At 43.0% G+C, this 19,237-nt stretch overlaps 2 protein-coding genes across 2 annotated transcripts in view; one reads left to right on the top strand and one right to left on the bottom strand.

Annotated features, from left to right (window-relative positions):
• Positions 1–1,937: 1,937 nt before the first annotated feature.
• LOC102849597 (GTP-binding nuclear protein Ran-like) lies at positions 1,938–2,588 on the bottom strand. The gene is made up of 2 exons (XM_006901295.1): positions 2,132–2,588; positions 1,938–2,032 (listed from the first exon to the last, which is right to left on the bottom strand). The coding sequence occupies exons 1-2, from the start codon at positions 2,586–2,588 to the stop codon at positions 1,938–1,940; spliced, it is 552 nt and encodes a 183-aa protein (XP_006901357.1).
• Positions 2,589–4,988: 2,400 nt separating this feature from the next.
• CLUL1 (clusterin-like 1 (retinal)) overlaps positions 4,989–19,237 on the top strand; it is a 37,419-nt gene continuing 23,170 nt past the window's right edge. Inside the window, exons 1-4 of the mRNA XM_006901287.1 lie at positions 4,989–5,100; positions 7,058–7,206; positions 13,638–13,805; positions 16,310–16,742. Coding sequence (XP_006901349.1) covers positions 4,995–5,100; positions 7,058–7,206; positions 13,638–13,805; positions 16,310–16,742 — 856 coding nt within the window. The 5' untranslated portion in view covers positions 4,989–4,994. The remainder of the gene's footprint in view (positions 5,101–7,057; positions 7,207–13,637; positions 13,806–16,309; positions 16,743–19,237) is intronic.

Here is a 19,237-nt window from a genome sequence, read left to right as displayed (position 1 = left end):
AACAACAACAACAACAACAACAACAGGGAGCTCTGGTGGCCTAGTGGCAAGAAGCTGCACTGCAATCCCAATGGTTCGGGTCCACCTGCGGGAGAATGATGGGCCATCTCCTCATGTACAATTAACTACTTCTGAAAACCCACCAGAGGGTCAGCTATGGGTCAGTTTTAACTCACTGGTGCACAACAACTAAAATTTGTATAGCAAGTATCATTTTATTGTTTATATTTTTAATTAAAATTACCATTTTAATGAAAAGGTTTTGGTGGGGTTGGTTTTGGTTTTTTTTTTACCTACATAGAAATAGAGCCCAGCGTCCTGGATGATCTGTTCTGCATATAGATTGTAAAGGTATGGAGATGGGACACACCCCTGGAATACACCCTTCCCAATTTTGAACCATGCAGTGTTTTCTTACTCTGTTCTATACTTGCCTCCTAGTCCAAGCATAGGGTTCACATGAGCACAATCAAGTGTTCTGGGATTCCCATTCTTCTCAGAGTTAGCAACCATTTGTTGTGATCCACACAGTCAAATGCCTTTGCATAGTCAATAAAACACAGAAAGACATTCCTCTGGTACTCTCTGCTTTCAGCCAAGATCCATCTAACGTTAGCTATAATATTCCCAGTACCACAGCCTCTTCTAAACCCAGCCTGGACATCTGGCAGTTCTCTGTTGATGTACTTGCTGTTACAGTCGTTTTGGAAAATTTTTAGCAGAATCTTGATTGCATGTGATATTAACAATATTGTTCAATAATTTTTGCACTCTGTTGGGTCACCTTTCTTTGGAATGGAAACAAATATAGATTTCTTCCAGTCAATTGGCAAGGTGATTGTCCTCCAGATTTCTTGGCACAAGTTAGTGAGCACATCCAGAGAAGCATCTGTTTGTTGAAATATGTCAATTAGTATGCCATCAATTCCTGGACCCTTGTTTTTTTGCCAATTCTTTCAGAGCAGCTTGAACTTCTTCCTTCGTCACCACAGGCTCTTCCTCATACTTTGTTTTATGAAATTCTTCTGTGTCAGCAATCTCCTTTTTTTTCCCCTGATAGTAACCTTTTAATCAAGCATTTAACATTAAACCAAGTATCATTATCTATACAACACACTCATTTTATCAGATTAAGACCTTGCTATTAACTATGGTCTGCATCTACATTAAAATAGGGCTTCCTCTGCCATAAAGGGAACCATGACCCTTAAATTTCTATGATTTAGCCAAACCACCCTCTTCTTCAAAAACAACTTCCCACGTTTCAATTGGTGATCACTTTGCCAAAATAAATGTGTCGGCCATTAGCTTAACTGCACTGGCAATATTTTTACTTCATTTTTAATCAAATCCTTTATCACAGCCAGCCAGTTTGTGTGATGATGGAAACACCCACACACACACACACACACACACACACACACAGAGTTAAAAGTAGATAAATAGTAATTAACCAAACAGTTTTCTAAATAGGTGGTAATAACAAAAACATTTAAAATAGCAACCCAGCACAAAGTTCCTTTGCAGTGGTTTTAAAATCTTTAAACAAGGGTTAAATTCACTTGCTTAGATATTTGAAATACAACTTTATTCTGGTTCTAAACGAAAAGAATGGGAATGACAGTAACAAGATTTTACCGCAGAGATGGCACATAACAACAACAACAACAACATTGTGATTTGACTGTAGCAGTCTTATATTTGAAGCTCAAGAAGGGAACTGCCTTCCAAAACAGCTAAATATGCAGGTCCAAAAAATGGTTATTTTAACTGCTACACTCACTCCGAAGCCCATTCATCTCTCCTTCAGCATCCCAAAGATTAGCACATGTTCTGCTTAGCTAGATAATAAAGTGGCAAACACGCGGCACCACTGACAACACAGGACAGTTGCCTATAAAACTAGACTTCTGACGCTGGGCTCCAGCTTCGTTCTCTCACAGATCGTCATCCTCGTCCGGGAGAGCAGTTGTCTGCGCAACCTCTAAATCATGCTCATATTGTGCTGCCAAAGCTGGGTCCATGACAACTTCTGGTGGGGCAAGAGCAGGCATAGCGACAAACTCCAAGTTAGGGTCTCCAGTTAGTTTTCTAGCAAGCCAAAGGAAAGGCTTTTCAAAGTTTTAGTTACTTTTGGCAGAAATATCGTAGTACTGAAGATTCTTCTTTCGGTGGAAAACAATGGGTTTTGCCTTAACTTTCCTGTCCTTAATGTCCACTTTATTGCCACCCAACACAATGGGGATGTTTTCACATACTTGAACCAGATCTCTATGCCAGTTAGGCACGTTCTTGTAGGTAACTCTCGATGTTACATCAAACATTATAATGGCACACTGGGCTTGGATATAATAGCCATCCCTCAGTCCCCCAAATTTTTCTTGACCAGCTGTATCCCACACATTGAATTTAATCGGTCCTCTGTTGGTGTGGAACAAGAGAGGCTGGACCTCCACACCCAAGGTGGCTACATACTTCTTCTCGAATTCACCAGTCAGGTGACGTTTCATGAACGTCATTTTGCCAGTACCACCATTACCCACCAACATGAGTTTGAACTGGACTTGGGGTTCTCCTTGGGCGGCCATCGTGATGGTTCTTCCAGAAGCGTCTCTGGGCCCCGTCTGACTAGCAATCTCCTTTTGATACAATGACTCTGTATACTCCATCTTTTTTTAATGCTTCCTTGATCATTTCATATTCTTCCCAAAGCATCCTTAGGTATTGCAACTCAAAGCTTAAATTTGTTCTTCAGAAGGTCAAGGATTGCAGCCTTAAATATGGATTGAAGCTCAACATCAAGAAAACAAAGATTCTCACCATTGGGCTGATTGACAGCATGATGATAAGTGGTCAAGAGATTGAGATTGGTCACAGCTTTAGTTTGCTTGACTCCACAATCAACACACTTGGTACCAGTAGCCAGGAAATCAAAAGATGAGTCACGTTGGGAAAGTCTTCTGTCAGAGACCTCTCCAAAGTACTGAAGAGCAACAATGTTAGTATGGAGACTAGGGTGTATCTGATCCAGGTCATAATTTTTGCAATCACTTGTTACGCATCAGAAAGCTGGACAATGACTAGGGATGATAGAAGGAGAATCAATGCCTTTGAGCTGTGGTGCTGCAGAGGAGTATTGAATATACAATGGGCTGACAAGAGAACAAACAGTTTCATCCTAGAGAACATGAAACCAGACTGCTCCTTGGAGGCAAGGATTCTGAAGCTTCATCTCACATACTTTGGACATGTTGCAAGGAGTAGGCAGTCCTTGGAGGCAGACATTGTGCTTGGAAGGGTGAGGGACAGCACAAGAGAGGAAGGCACTGCACTAGATGGTATTAATTCAGTGACTGGGGTAACGAGGGTATGTGTGACAGAGACAATGAGGTTGGCACAGGATACAGCAGGGTTTAGGACTGTTGTGCATAGGGTTGCTATGAGTTGCAAGTAACTAGATGGCACACATCAACATAGAAATATGTTGTGGTTGTTATGTGCCATAGGAACCGACTCACAGCTGACCATGAGTGGGTTTCAGAGGCTGTAAACCACATGGGAGGAAATTGTTCATCTTTTTCCTTTGAACCAGCTTGTGGATTCAAGTTGGCAGCACAATTCTTTACCCACTAGGCCACCAGAGTTCCCAACATAGGATTATACATGTCATAAATTACTCATTTTCAAATATTTTTTAGGTTTCAATTTCCTGGGTTTACCTCTCCTTCTGCAGCAATCACCTCATGTCCTCCTCGGTTTCAGCAAGCGTTTGTGTTAAATGTCATCCTTATTCCTGATCCTGGGCACAGCTCGCCCTCTAGCGCTTATTTCTAAACCTACGTGTTTTGAATCATAATCTCAGTGTTAGGTTAATAGGATTAAGGGCCATGTCATCAAATTATTAGAACAAGGCTAAATCCGTGACACCAATGAGAATCAGATCAGAGAAAAGTGAAGGCACTTCCAGGAGCTCTTGGCAATTGCACTGGGGAACTATTGCCAAGTTAATGGTAAATATACTGTTTTCAAAAGCTTTGTTTGGTAAATCGGATGTTAATAGAGAAGGGTTAGTTCACCCGAAGAGTTAGTTCACCCGTGGTATGTAAACCTGCAATAAGTTTGTAACTATATGCAGATGTTATTTTATAAGGTCCCTGGGTGTGCCTTTTAATTGACGGACATGCTAAATGTTGGTTAAATAACGGCGATGGTTTTCTTTTTGTTTATTCATATTAGAAAATATACATAAAGCAGATGAATGATTCCTGTGGGGTTGTTTTCTAGATTTCACTTCATTAGAACATACTTGTTTTCATTTACTTAATTTTTCCTTCTTAGTAAAATTTTAAACTTTCATATTATAAACAGTTATAATGAATAAAAACCAAATTTCATTTAAAAGTAAAAACATTATCTGAGATGAAAAAAATATAACTGTAAACTATTCACATAGCCTGGTGGATTTTATAAGAGGTCTGAAAAGACTATGCGAGGCTCCTTTTGCTTTCTTTAATAATTGTAATAATAACAATTAGTAGTAACTTATCTAGCAAAAACTCACTTTGGGACTCAGAATTTTTAAAAAAAATCCCTCTGACATAATTATAACTGATTCTACATTTAGAGGTGTTTACCCTTGGTGTGTACGTAACATGAAGTTAAGTGACCCTGTGTGTCAGTGGTGTATACTCCTCATTGTCTGACAGTTCAAGCCTTAAAGACAGTTACAGTACTTGCGATGATAACCCCACTCAACTGCTGTGAGGAATGTAAGTTAAAAGAGGATTTATTGAAAAAAAAATACAGAAACCAATAACTTCTATTTTAAGCTTCTTCATGTCCCAGGCACATTAGCATAAGTTGTCTAAAATCATAAAGAAAAATGAACAGAAAAAAATCCTGCCTTGGCGCCCCATGTGTTTTCCATTGGCTGAATGTCCCATCGTGAAAAGCATTTGAAGAGGTTTATTTTCCTTTGCAGAAACAGCGGAAACATGAAGCCTCCACTCGTGGTGTTTACTGTTTATCTGCTGTGGCTGAATGCCTGTCACTGCGCGCCCACTTGGAAGGAGCAGGCCGCTGTGGGTGGAGACCTGAGGGGTAAGCTCGCTCTTTTTATCTGTGTCCTGCTCGGTGCCCTGTCGGTATCTACAGTGATTTACAGCTGAGAGATAAGAGTGTTCACCACAGCCCTTGGGTTTCTCTGGGCCAAGTAGACGCCAAACATCTGGATAAAAATAGAAAATTCCAGTCGAGTCTCTGAGAAGGTCCACATACCCAGATGTTTGCTATCACGCAGATAAAACCTGCCAACTTTTTGACTGCTGCTTTTTTTTTAATCATCCAGATGTTTGGTTTCATCGCAGCACAGTGTTTAATGAACAGTGAAATACTTAACTAGCATTTAAAAAAATTTCAACAATTAAAGTAATCTGTGCCATTATTTTTTCAATAGCAAAAAGATGAGTTATAAATGACACTGAATCTAGTCATGCTGTGATCATTAGCTGGTGACCTAATTAGTCATATATGCCTGGGGTACTCAACACTTAAGATGAATGAATTAAAGTGGTGTGGATTGCTTACCACTGAGTCAATTCTGACTTGTAAGGAGACCCCATATGTGCAGAATAAATAGAAATGTTGCATAAGGTTTTTGGGACTTCGGGGAGTTCCATTTAAGGCCCGTCTTCTGAGGCACCTTTGAGTGGATTTGAATCACTGGCCTTCTGGTTGGCAACCAAGTGTTAACTGTTGCACCAGCTGACTGTTGTCATTAGCACCATCAAGTTAAAGCTGTTTCAGAGACCCCACTGAACAGAATAGCATGGGGGAAGATTGCCCATCCTTCTCCCAGGGAGCAGCTGGTGGATTTGAACCTTGTGCCATAGTGCAGTGCAGCTTCTTGCCCCTAGGCCACCAAAGCACCTTTACATGATAGTGAACTTGAGGCCCACTCCATGCTTATTCAAATCATTGGGTGGTGCATATGGTTAAGCACTGGGTTACTCATCAAAAGTCTAGTGGTTCAAACCTCCCCGGAGGCACTTGAGAAATAAGGCCTGGCAGTCAGCTTCTGAATCGCCTCCCGTGCAATTAACTGCCTCTTAAAACCCACCAGAGGGTCAGCTATAGGTTGGTTCTGACTTGACAGTACACAACAACAATAACAATCTGCTCCTGAAAGACAATGTTATGGAGCGGATCTCCTCTGCGCAGGCGTAAGCTGGCACGGATTTGTCAGTTGCTATGAGTCACAATTAACTCAATGGCACCTAACAACAACTACAACTGATATCCGTAGCTGCAAACCAAAAGGTTGGAAATGTGAGTCTATTCAGAGGTTCCCAAGAAGAAAGAGCTGGTGACCTACTTCCCCAAAAATCGACTACTGGAAGCTCCACAGAGCTGCTTTGACACAGTCATCATGAGTTGAGGTATGCCTCACAGCAACTGGCATAAAGGCTTATGAGAGGCGTGGAGATGTCTCAGTTACTTGCTGAGTTTAATGACTTGGGAAGTTGTCATCAAATTCCATTTCAGGTCATTGATGCTGAAAGTGAGAGAAATCATTCACTGAGGTCCCAAATTGGCTGTAGAATGGAAATGTCTACAAACGAAATTCTAAATTAACCCTACTATAAACACACCTGAGTCATAAGTGAAAAGGGGGAAAATTAGATAAATTTAAGGAAATAAAGCAGATCCTAAAGAATAAAAAGCAAGAACCAGGTTAAATTGGCAATATTAACCATGTGGCAGCTGACTAGCAGAGTCTGATACTGTAAAGAAACAATTATGCTTCCATTTTTGTGGTTGCGAGGCATCACTGAGTCCAGTATGACTCACAGCGACCCTATGAAGAGCAAATCTTAATCCTGTCCCATTCTGTGCCATCCTCACAGTCTCTGACACACTTGAGCCCATTGTGGCTGTCACTGTGTCTGTCTCTGACTGAGGGTTCCACTTAAGGGACATAAAAACTGGTGAACTCTTTGTTTTGTAAACGGATGAGTTTTAAAACAAAATTAAAAAGACCTTGTAACCTATCTTGTAGGTTTTGTTGAGTCTGCAGAGACAGAGGCTGATAAAGATGTGAAGAAGGCTTTGATTGGGGTTAAGCAGATGAAGATGATGATGGAAAGAAGAGGTGAAGAACACGGCAATCTAATGAGGACGTTAAAGAAATGCAGAGCAGAGAAGCAGGTACGGCCGCTGCCCCATGTAACTGTTCCCCATGCTTCTGGGCCAGGCACAAAGCTCGTCTTCCCACGACTGATGAATTACTCTCCCCCAATTTTTTTCCCCCCTGGATAGTTTGAAAATGAGAGAACCTTTACTGAGGGAAAAGTTGGATAGAAATTTCAATTATCTCAACGAACATGTTCCTTGCAAAATGGGCCTTTAGGTCTGAAGTGGGTCCCAAATTCAGGAATTTGAGGGACTCATCCCTGGGAAGTGCTTCCCCAACATGCTGAACTGTGTTGAACTAAGTGTTTAGTTGCTTCTGAATTAAGATTTTAAGGCAAAAGTTGAGGGGGCCAGATTTTGGCTAGATAAGTGTTCTCAATTTTCCCCCCACACATTCCTATTACTAAAACATTTGTTAGTGTTTACTCCTAGATATAAGCATATTAACTTATTTGTTACTTATTTTTACATATATTAACTGCTATCATTTCCTGTTTCAGATAGGGTGGATATAGTCTGTATTTCAAATAATCTTCCAACGGTTTTGACTTGCCAGGCCTGATTAGATCATTATGTTTTTCACTTTGTCGTGTGGCCAATATAGAGCTTATCACAAAGGTGTCAGCTCTGTCATTTACTTCTTCTTGCCATTTGAATTTAAATTTCACATTTGTAAATATGCCATGTTTTTCCAAGATGTTTTTTTTTTTTTAAACTTCTGTCTGTTTTGCGAGGAGCCCTTGGAGACATAAGTCTGTAGGTGTTAAACAGCTAACCCAAATGTTACACCTCTCCAGCAGTTCTAATCCATCAGGAGAAAGATGGACCATTGCCTCACATGCAATATAGTCTCAGAGACCAGATGGAGAGTCAGCTATTAGTGAGAAAGACAGAGAAGGGAGGGGAACAGACAGAGAGAAAGGTGGTTTTATGAGGATTATCTTAGTTAAGGAGGACGTTGGTGGTTCTGTGGTATAATTCTTTCCGCCCATGCTGAAGTCCCAAATTTGCTTCCTGGCTGATGTGCCTCAAGCAGAACCACTTGTAGAAATTTGCCCTTAACAAAACTTATCACATCAAATCCTTCCAACAGCTGAGTAAACTACTGCCTTCATTTTAGAAAGGATGAAAACTGAGGAAAGGGAGCCTTGAGATGTTAATGTGTTACCAGGACACATGCTTTGTCAGCGCTTCCACATTGTTCTCTGCTGTTGTTATGTCCCATCAAGTCACCAGTTGCCACAACTCATAGTGACCCTACATAAAACAGCTCTGAACCCTATCCTGTCCTGAGCCAGTCTCACTGACTCCAATACACCTACCCCCATTGCCTTAAGTAAAGTCAATCCATTTTATCCAGGGTCTTTCTCTCCTGCACTGTTCCTCCACCCTTCCAAGCACGAGATCCTTCTCCAAAGACTGGTCCTTCCTTCCCACATGCCCAAGGTATATAAGACAGAGCTTCAAAATCCTTACCTCCAAGGAGAAATTTGGTTTCGCCCTCTCCAAGACAGGCTTATTTGTGCTCCTGGTGGTCCATGGTATGTTCAAGACTCTTCTCCAGCACCACAACTCAAAGGCATCAATTTTTCTGTCATCCTTAGTCATTGTCTAGCTCTCTGATGCATAGCGAGTAATCTCAAAGACTGTGGCCTGGATCAGGCACACCTTAGTCTCTAGACTGACATTAGTGCTATGAAGCGATCACTGACATTGATGAGGTTTTAGCAAAACTCCAAGATGAAGACAGAGTAGGAAGAATGGCCTAGAGATCTACTTCAAAGAGTCAGCCAGTGAAAACCTGATGGAGTACAATTCCATCTTAACACACTTTAACATGAGGCTGTTGTGAGTCAGAAGTCAACTGGATGACAGCTGACAACAATTTAGTAAAAGCAATAATAAACTTCATCAATCCACCTGAGTCTCCTTTAAGTGCAATTGATCGCAATTAGCTGCAAGTTGACAAAGACTTGCAGAGAAAAATCTTCTTGTGCAGTTTATATAGCCTTGAAGAATCTGTTGGAGAATTAGCTGTGAGTTCTAATCCAGGGCAACAAGTTGGAGTTTTGAGGTCTCCTAGAAAGTGTTGATGCCTTTGAGCTGTGGGGTTAGAGAAGGGAACTAAACATCCAGCCAAATGCACTCCTTGGAAGCAAAGATGATGAAGCTTTCTCTCACATACTTTGGGCATGTTGCTAGGAGAGGTTATTCCTTGGAGACAGTCATCATGCTTGGCAAGGTGCAAGGAAGGTGAATGAGAAGACCCTCAACCAGATGGATTGACACAGTGACTGCTGCAATGAGCTTGAGCAGATCGCAGATTGTGAAGATGACACAGGATAGGACAGCGTTCAGATCTGTTGTTCACAGGGTTGCTGAGTCATGCTCAACTCCATGGCACCTAACAACAACCACAGAGTGTGTGCCTCTCAGTTGGGGCCACTGAGTTTTAAAAAGCCACTGGACCTATCTCCCTCTCAAGTATCCACTAGACAATGGGGGCAGGGCTGTCTGACAGGTGACCTCAAGCCAAATGCTGGCCTGTCATCGAACCAGCCACTGTTGCTGCCACTCCTCAACCCCAAAATCAGACAGGGTCCCCTGGCTGACCAGCGGCTGTGAGCAACAATCAAAGCACTTTAAGGAGATAAAAAATGATTCCTCATCAGGAAAATGTGGAGACCCCTCGAGCTAAGATTGCGGGAATGTAAGTGTTATTATCTGGGAGCACCAGCACCAAACACCAGACACAGCCCTTTACAAAGCTCGGTATTGCACAGAATCCTTGCAATAGCTGGGAAATGACTGCCTCCCTCTTACAGTGGAGGAAACTGAGGCTTGAGATGTTAGTAACGTGTCACCCCTACACCCTGATGATTGACAGAGGAGTCAGGGACTCTGGTCTCACTGTCCCCAGGGGCAAAGTATGCAGGACTGTGACAGAGTCCTGGGAGGGAATACCACTGGCTTCTGACCCTTGAAGACTCCCAGGAACCAGTAGACTTTTCACTTTTTCTTTAAATCTTCTTTATTATGTAAAGATGTGGTGAATTATGCACTTATTTGGTTTGTTTTTATTTGAGCACTCAATTTGATTTCAGGTTTGATTTGAGTACTCAATTTCAATGTTCATTTTTAAAAAAGAAAGAAAACTGTTTGACTCTGAATTGCCCTCTTTAAAATTACTTTAACCCTTGAATAAAGGTCGGTTGAGGCCAATGATGAATTGGCAAATTTGGTGTTGCTGTCCCCCAGGCTCCCAGTCAGAGCCTGTCATCCTGAGGTGACTCTGTGCCATCATGGTCTCATCCTTGCCTCCTCCCCATTAACAGTTAGTGAGAGCATCTGAAATCCCTCAACCAGGGAACCCTGGAGCTGCCCGAAGGCAAATACCAGAGGTGTGCGCAATTTTGACAAGCATTGGGCTGCAGTGGTTGAACTCGGAGTGGGAACCTGTCAGTGCTGGGCATTTAAGGGAATGGAAGGACAAAACAGGACATTCTGACTCAGAGATCTACTTCCTCCTGCACAGCAACATTTCAGGGCCAAAAGTTGGGACCTATGTAAGTGATTACTGTCATACTTTTGGGGACAAGAGAAAGGAAGTCTGAGAGATGATAATAATAATATGTAAGGTGCCTTGCTTGCTTGGCTCAAGACCAAAATTTAAGCGGCAGATCCTATTGCTATTCTTATTTGCTAATGAAATACCTACAAAGCTCTAATGGCCTAGTGTAAGGAGTTATCCTGGCAACACAAAGGTATGTGGTTCAAACCCACCAGCCAGTTTGCAGGAGATGGGCAGTCTTCTGTGTGATTAACTGCCTATGAAAGCCCATTGAAGGGTCAGTTATGACTGGATGGTACACAACAATAAAAGGCAAGGGTTTAGGAATGATCCATCAGAGTGTTGTTGTTGCTGCTATTTTGTGCCGTCCAGTCACCTCTGATGCTTAGCGACCTTATGTATAACAGCTCTGAATCCTGCTCTGTCTTGACCCAATTTATTGTCTCTGGCACATCTACCCCGAATATCCCAGTCAATGATACAATCCATCTCGTCCAAGCATGATGTCCTTCTCCAAGGACTGGTCCCTCCTGGCAACATGCCCAGAATATGTCAGACAGAGCTTCAAAATCCTTGCTTCCAAGGAGCAGCCTGGTTTCTCTCTATCCAGGACGAACCTGTTTGTTCACTTAGCAATCCATGATATATTCAACACTCCAACACCACAACTCAAAGGCATCAATTCTTCTTCTATCATTCTTAGTCATTGTCCAGCCCTCTGATGCATAGTGATTGTGAAGACCATGGCCTGGATCATGCACACCTTAATCTCTAGATTATCTATCATTGATCTTCAGTCCTCGGGAGAGGTCTCTGACAGCAAATTTTCCCAAAGCAATTCATCTTTTCCTGGCTGCTGGTACCAGAAGTGTTCAACTAAAAGCTGAAGCTGTTCACAATCTCAATATCTTCTCCGTCTACCATGATGCTTCCAGTTGGGTTAGTGGTGAGAATCTTTCTTTTTTTGATGCTGAGCTTCAATTCGTATTTAAGGCTGCGGTTCTTGACCTCCCTCGGTGAAGTCCTCAGGTCCTCCTCAGTTTCAGCTAACAAGGTTGTGTCATCTGCATAATGTAGGTTGCTTGCCATTACTGAGATTTCTGGTTTATATTGACAATCGAGACTAAATGGGGAGATCTGGAAGGTTAGAGTGTAAAGTTTTCTGGCAGAGATGTCCCTATAAACTCTCATTGCCGTTGGGCTGAAACTAGCTCACAGCTGACCCTCGAGTGGGTTTTCAGGAGGAGAATGCCCACCTTTCTCCACGGAGCCACTGGTGGATTCTAACCGCCATTGAGGCCTGTGGGTTTACAGTGCCACTCCCTAGAGACTAGGCCACCAGTGAAGGTTCAGGAGTCCCAGATCGTTCCTCAAGGCCTGAGGAAACTATGTGCTATGTGGGTCAAAGTGTGCACGGGGCAGGCTGGTGTCCTGCCAGTTCTTATTCAAGTCAAGGCAAATGCCACCTGGCTCACCACCAGGCGCTGTGCAATGCGGCGGGAGGTGGAGTTGGGGCGGAGATGTGGAAGAAGGTTAGCGCAGCCATAATGTGCCAGGAGAGCATGAGCTCCTTTTCTGATAGGTGAAAATGCACACTAAACTAGCTTTAAATATAGAAACACGTCCTCCTGTGACAGACTTTTAAAAGAAATTAGCATTCAGCCTCGGGACCATTAAATCCCTGTGACTAGAAATTGCCATAGTGCACGTGGATTCTAACTGGAAGCCTGGACAATTCACGGTCACCCAGAGGATCCCCTGAAGAACAGCGGGCGGCGATCCACTTATAAAGAAATTAGACATCAATTGCTTGCCCCTTCACTAGCTCTGGGCGTGTGAAGAGCAGGGAAGTCCAGGGTCTACTCTGCCTGAAAAGCTGAGGGCTGGGCGAGGCCCGCTGCGGTCCTATAGTCCCCTCCGCGGGCCCCCTGACCCCTCAGAACAGTGGCTGCAATCAAAAGATGCACCACCAGGGGGCGCGCGAGGAATGCTGACAAGTCTCCATCCTGCAAATACTGTGCTCGTGCAGTTAAGATGTAACTCTGGAAAAACTCAACTGGATGTACAAGAACGGTGTTTTCTTGCATTATTTACAAACATTAAAGGCCTCATGAATAAGCTAAATGTAATGGTTCAGCTTTGTAAAACTTATCACAGCATTGAAAAACAATGAACTTGTAAAACGTTTATTCAACATGGATGAGGCTAGAGGACATTATGCTAATTGAAGTATCTCATTCACAAAAGGACAAATACTGTATGACACCAATGTTATAGAACAGGATTGACATGAGGAGAGGAGAGAGAAAATAGGAAAAGAGTGGATAGATAATTAACACTGTCTTGCAACAGATGAAGAGAACTTTCTGAAAGGAATATATGATTAGGCATTATTTGTACAACAATAATATGGAACAAGAGGTGCATTGCAAAGTAGACTAGAAGATGGAGAAGGGACAAGGAGAGAGGAAAATATGCAACAATGAATGAATTTTTAAAAAAACTTTTAAACCCCACTTCTTATATCCCCAAACCCCTTCCTGGAGTGAATGTAAAAGTAAGAAAGGTAACAGATCAATGAGAGGCATTCGCTGGTGAGGTACATGAACTGAGCACTCACCCACATGGAGCATAATGTTTATCATGTAAGGAATGTTTGCTGAATGGATAAATGCACACATGAGTGTGCCTTCAATAGGCCTCGGTCAATGCTATCAGTCAAGCAGAAAGCTTTGGATAGATCTGTCAGCTGCATGAGAACGGCTGACAAAATAACTTTGAATACACATAATATTTTTTTAAAAGAGGATATCAGCTAAGGCACACATAGAATCATGAAATGGAAATGGAATGTTTGTTTTTACTTCTTCAATAGGAGGCCCTGAAACTTATGAATGAAGTTCAAGAACATCTGGTGGCTGAGGAGAGGCTGTGCCAGGTGGCCCTGACAGATTCATGGGATGAATGCAAGTCTTGCCTGGAGAGTAACTGCAGGAGATACTATACAACCTGCCAGCCTAGCTGGGCCTCTGTGAAAAACACGGTAAGTGGAAACTGCTGTTGTTGCTGGGTGCCATCACGTCAAGTGTGACTCATAGCGACCCTGTAAGCAACAGACCTGAACCCAGTGCCATCGTCAGTCTCTGACACACTTGAGGCCATTGCTGCAGTCACTGTGTCAACCCATCTCATTGAGAGTCTTCCTCTCTTTTGCTGACATCCCCTCTCCAGATTTCAGGGTTTTTAAGACACCTCATTCTAGTAATCTACTTTTATTAATTTATACTAAAAATGTCAAATAATCACATCCTATTTTCTATTGGCACTTTGCAATCTCAAATCTACTGAGAGAGCTTTGGTGGCGTAACACTGATAATCCGAAGGCACTTCAAACCACCAGCAGTTCAGAGGGAGAAAGGTGAGCAACCTCCTCTTATATGATTTACAGCCTCCAAAGCGCCACTGGAGGGTCAGTTACAAGTCCTGTGCTGATGGCAGGTCAGAGAGAGAATGCATGCTCACCCCATCACCTGTGCATACATAATGTCTAAATCATAAAGTCCATTCATTGCTTATCCTTCCTTTTAATGGTCCTGTGTGCAGCTTTCTGAGAAATACCCCAAGTTTCTACCCAGTATTTTTTCTCTAAACGAATTCCCCTGGAAGGTAACCTCTCAGAGCAGAGACCACATTTTATTTGTCTTTGAGTACTGAAGGTTTCAAGAAATGTTGTTTGAACTGTATTTTCACTGATAGCCTTATTTATAGTCTCTGACTTCAACCTGCTTTTTACCCATGGAAACTAAACATTTGGAGGTATTCTCTACCTCTTTTATCTCTTCTTCAATGTACATGACTTATTTTGTGCAGTTTTCATGTGTGCACAAATACACACACATACACACACCCCCATCATCCCCCCTGTGCATGCAAGTACTGGCACATAGGCTAGGAAGGGCATCATTTCTTTGTCTTCTTTTAACAATCTTCCGGGCATAAGGAGCCACAGAGAGTGGTGGAATCACACCAGCTGAGCCATAAAAGGATTGACCTGGGTTTCTCTTTCCCTTCACGAAGTAACCTGGATGTGAAGTTTCACTCTTCAGATCTGAGCATAAACTAGTTAGCACACATTTTTCACTTGGCAGGGTCATGCCCAATTACAAAGCAACCTGGAGGATAATTAATGCACCAAGCTCATTTGCCTCCTTGATCATGGCATCTGCTGCACTGTCCACCCACAGTCACTCTCCAGAACTCTAGTTTAGGGCAGAGCATCACTGGCTGGAGGTCACGAGGTTTGTGGGCCATTCCCAGCTATGCCATTGTGTGACTGTGTGAACATTTCCTCAGATTTCGAGGTTCTGTTTTGATGAATGGGGCCAGATAACCAGATACTGGCAGAGAAGCAGACAAATCATCTAGATAGTGTTTTTTAGGAAACTCCTCCAGAATTCTAAGAATCCGCAGTGATGCTCCACCGTTGGCATGTTCCAGAGCACTCGACACAGCCACATTACCTAATGACTGTCAGCAATGTCCCCCTGACGTGGTACCTGAAACCCTACAACGTGGGAGTCCTCCACTGAACCCAAGGAGGGCTCTGGTCAGGGCTAACCTGTACAGTTCCTAAAAAGGATAGTCCATTAAGCTGCTTAAGACATCTAGAGAGCAGTATGGATCTATTGACCTTTCTTTTCCTTTTCTGACACTAATTTACAAAGAGAGAAAGAAGAGAGTGTAAAGAGACTAATTTTTACTGAAGGAGAAAGGACACAAGAAGTAAGATAAATGAAAGGCAGGAGCCTTCATCATGGTCTGGGGCAAACACATCCACAGTGTCTTGAGGGCCACGGCATGCTGACAGCCAGCAGCATGCTGTTGGGCATGGCACGATTGAAAAAAGCCATGCTGAGGCCATCAGTGGGCAAATGTAAAACCAAACAACGTTAACCTGAGGAGTCTCAGGTCCCATTTTCATGGTCAAAATCTAAGTCAGGTAAGAATGTTAGCAAATTGTTGTTGTTGAGTTCTGTCAAGTTGGAATCGACCCATAGCTGACCCTTTGGCAGCTTTTCAGAGGCAGTTAATCAAATGGGAGGAGACTACCCATCCTTCTCCCATGGAGCAGCTGGTGGATTTGAACCATGTGCCTTTGGGATTGCAGCATAGTTTCCTACCAGTAGTCTACCAGAGCTCCCTGTTAACAAATTATGTCATGTAAATCACCTTGTCCTCACTTGTCCAACATTGTTCTTTATTCAGAATGACTATTACAAGTTTGGGGGGCTCTGGAGGCCTAGTGAGTGAGGACTTGCACTGCCAACGCAAAGGCAAGCAGTTCCAATCCACCAGCTGCCCCAAGGGGAGAAAGATGAGCAATCTCCTCACATGGAATTTATGGCTTCTGAAAACCCTTCGGAAGGTCCGCTATAGCTGGTTCTGACTCAACAAGCAATAAAGTTGACTCTAACAATTATGATAATAAACGACCTAGAGAGTACGTTAACGACTTCTCTTGTTTCTGCTCCTTGCCCTTTCCTGCAGATTGGGCAGTTTTTTTCTGCAATATATCAGTTTTTGTTTCCTTCCCATGAAGATGATGAACGAGATCTCTCTGTGCTCGAAAAGCTCACTGAGGAGGATACACGAGTGGCCTGGATAGAGGACGTGTTCAGCCGGCTCACTGTGGATGTGGGAGCTCTGTTTAACAGGAGTTGCAACATCTTCCAACAGATGCAGCAAGGATTCGACCAGGCTTTTCAATCCTACTTCATGTCCGATGCAGACTTAGAAAACCCTTACTTCTCCCCAGCTTTATCTAAAGAGTCAGCAAAGACAGACGATCCAGTCCCGAGTTGGGACATAACCAACTTCTTTCAGCTGTTGTGTAATTTCAGTCTCTCCGTTTATGAAAGTGTCAGTGAATCTATTGCTGGGACGCTGAATGCAGGAGAAGACGTACCAAGACAAGACAAAGGCGAGTATTAATGATGTTTTTTCTACTCATATAGTTATGTTAGTGTCCAGTTTTATCCAGCAGGGAGATTGGCAGACATTTTGGGGTCACCGTCCCATATTTCCTAGAATGATATTTGTAGTTAAGCAAGGTCTCAGAGCCTGGTAGAAGAAGCTGTGCAGTCCACCAAACCGCATGCCTCTCCCAGCACTGTTGAGAGAGTTGTCCTCCTCATTTTTTCCTTACAGATCAATTTTTTCAAAGCTGAACTGTGGTAGCTTAGTGGTAAGGAGTTACACTGCCAACCCAAAGACGTATGGTTCAAATCCACCAGCTTCTCTGATGAAAGATGGGCAGCTTCCTGCCATCTTATAGAAGTTTTCAGAGATAGATTAAGTACTGCCTCTGAATACCTGCTAAGGGTCACATATGGGTTCTGACTCATTATTTTATAACAACTACTACAACAACAATTAAAAAAAGAAATGCTAAAGAGTAAGAATAGTAAAAGAAATTTCTCTTCTACTTAAGCTAGTAGGCAGGAGCTCAGCTCTATTCAGCTTAAACACTGTGGAATTTCTTTAAATTTGGTCATGGATCTTCAACTCCCAGCTTTAAGAAGTCGAGTCTTAGATATCCATTGCTGTGGATCATATGGCAGCTGCATGTGTGTCTGAGCAGATTCTCAGTGGCAGGGTTTTCAGCAGTAGATTGCCAGACCTTTCCTAAGCAACCCTGTGTGAACGTAAACTTCCAACCTTCAGGTCAGCAGCCAAGGGCAGTAGCTGTCTTTACAACCCTGCAAGCCCAGTCTTGGTTACAACCAGGTCAGACTTAGTGTCCTTCATGAACTACTCTTTGAGAAACCCTGTGATTCCTTAAATCGCCATGATGCATGCACAGAATCACAGAAGAGCTCACAGACAAATCTCAACTTACTGAAATAGCAAAGAGCTAAGAATCACAATCTGCCAAAACCAGTCCTGCCTCAAAATACTCCACGCTGAATGAATACTGGTGATCTCTGTGGCTCTGGTGGCCTAGTGATAAGAAGCTGTGCTGCAATCCCAAAGATACACAGCTCGAGTCCATCAGCCACTCAGCAGTAGAAGGATGGGCGATCTCCTCCCATAGGATTTATTATCTCTGAAAACCCGACGAAGGGCCAGCTATGGGGTCAGTTCCAATTCCACGGTACACAACAACAACGACATGCTTTACTGCAGGAAGTGATAAGAAGTTACCTTCTTCAAGGTTCTATAGTGTAACTAGGCTGCAAGGTTTCAGAAGTGAGAGCTGATGCGCGGTCCAGCTGTGGGCCTGCAGTTCTTTGGACTCCTCTGCTCCCCTCCGAGTTAAGAAAAGTAAATGGGCTCCTAAGAGCTGTTTTCCAATGCTCTCAGTGGTAGCTGGTAACATTCTCAAAACCACCAGGACATTGCACAGCGAGCCTCTCCAGAGCAGGGGCCTCAGGGGCATGGAAACAGACGCCAGGAAACAGTGCGCTTTGCCTCCTTCCTGTCCCATTGTTATAGAAAGCAGCCGTCATTCCTGAAATTGCTGTCAGGTTCTATTTCAGGGTCTTTCTCGTAAACCAGCTGTTTTCCCTGGTATTCAATGATGAGGTATCACAGCAGTGGGCACATATATTGATGTTAGAGTAATAGAAAATGAATTGTGCCTGAGCTTTTAAATAGATAGACTTTTTCTTTGAATAATATTTAGCATGTTTTCATTGGCACAAAATGGTATGTTTCCCTACTATATCTCTTATAACATGTAACAATCTTTCACATGAACACCTTCAAGTGTGCACACCATAAGTGATTCAGACACACTAAAATCTGCATCATTTCCCAACCACTGAGATCCAGCACTTCCTCTTCTGGCTCACCGTACCCCTCAGTTGATAATCTGGGTAACCCTGCCCCTCAGTTGATACTCTGGCTAACCCTCCACTTCAATTGATAATCTGGGTAACCCCTCTACCTCAAATGATAATCACCTCCCTCCACCTCAGATAATAACCTAGGTAATAACAGGCTGGATTTAGAAGAGGTGGTGGTATCAGGGATATTATAGCTATACCAGAAGAATGTCTATATGTTTTGACTGTGTGGATCACAACAAGCTGTGGCTGACTCTGAGAAGAATGGGAATCCCAGGACATTTGATTGTGCTTATGCTAAACCTATACTTGGACCAAGAGGCAGTCGTGAGAACAGAGAAAGGAGACACTGCATGGTTCAAAATTAAGGAGGGGATCCACCAGGGATGTATTCTGTCTCCATACCTTTTCAATCTGCATGCAGAATAGAACATCTGAGACACTGGGTTGTACGAGGAGGAATGTGGCATCAGGATTGATGGAAGAGTCATCAATAGCCTGCATTATGCAGATGACACAACCCTGCTTGCTGAAACTGAGAAGGACCTGAAGCACTTGCTGCAGAAGGTCAAGGACTGCAGCCTTCGATATGGATTGAAACTCAACATCAAGAAAACAAAGATTCTCA

This window comes from Elephantulus edwardii, unplaced genomic scaffold (genome assembly GCF_000299155.1).
Source record: "Elephantulus edwardii isolate Elephantulus edwardi_28Jun2011 unplaced genomic scaffold, EleEdw1.0 scaffold00316, whole genome shotgun sequence".
NCBI classification, from domain to species: Eukaryota; Metazoa; Chordata; class Mammalia; order Macroscelidea; family Macroscelididae; genus Elephantulus; species Elephantulus edwardii.
The sequence above is the reverse complement of the archived record's forward strand: the minus strand, read 5'-3'. Positions and strand labels throughout refer to the sequence as shown.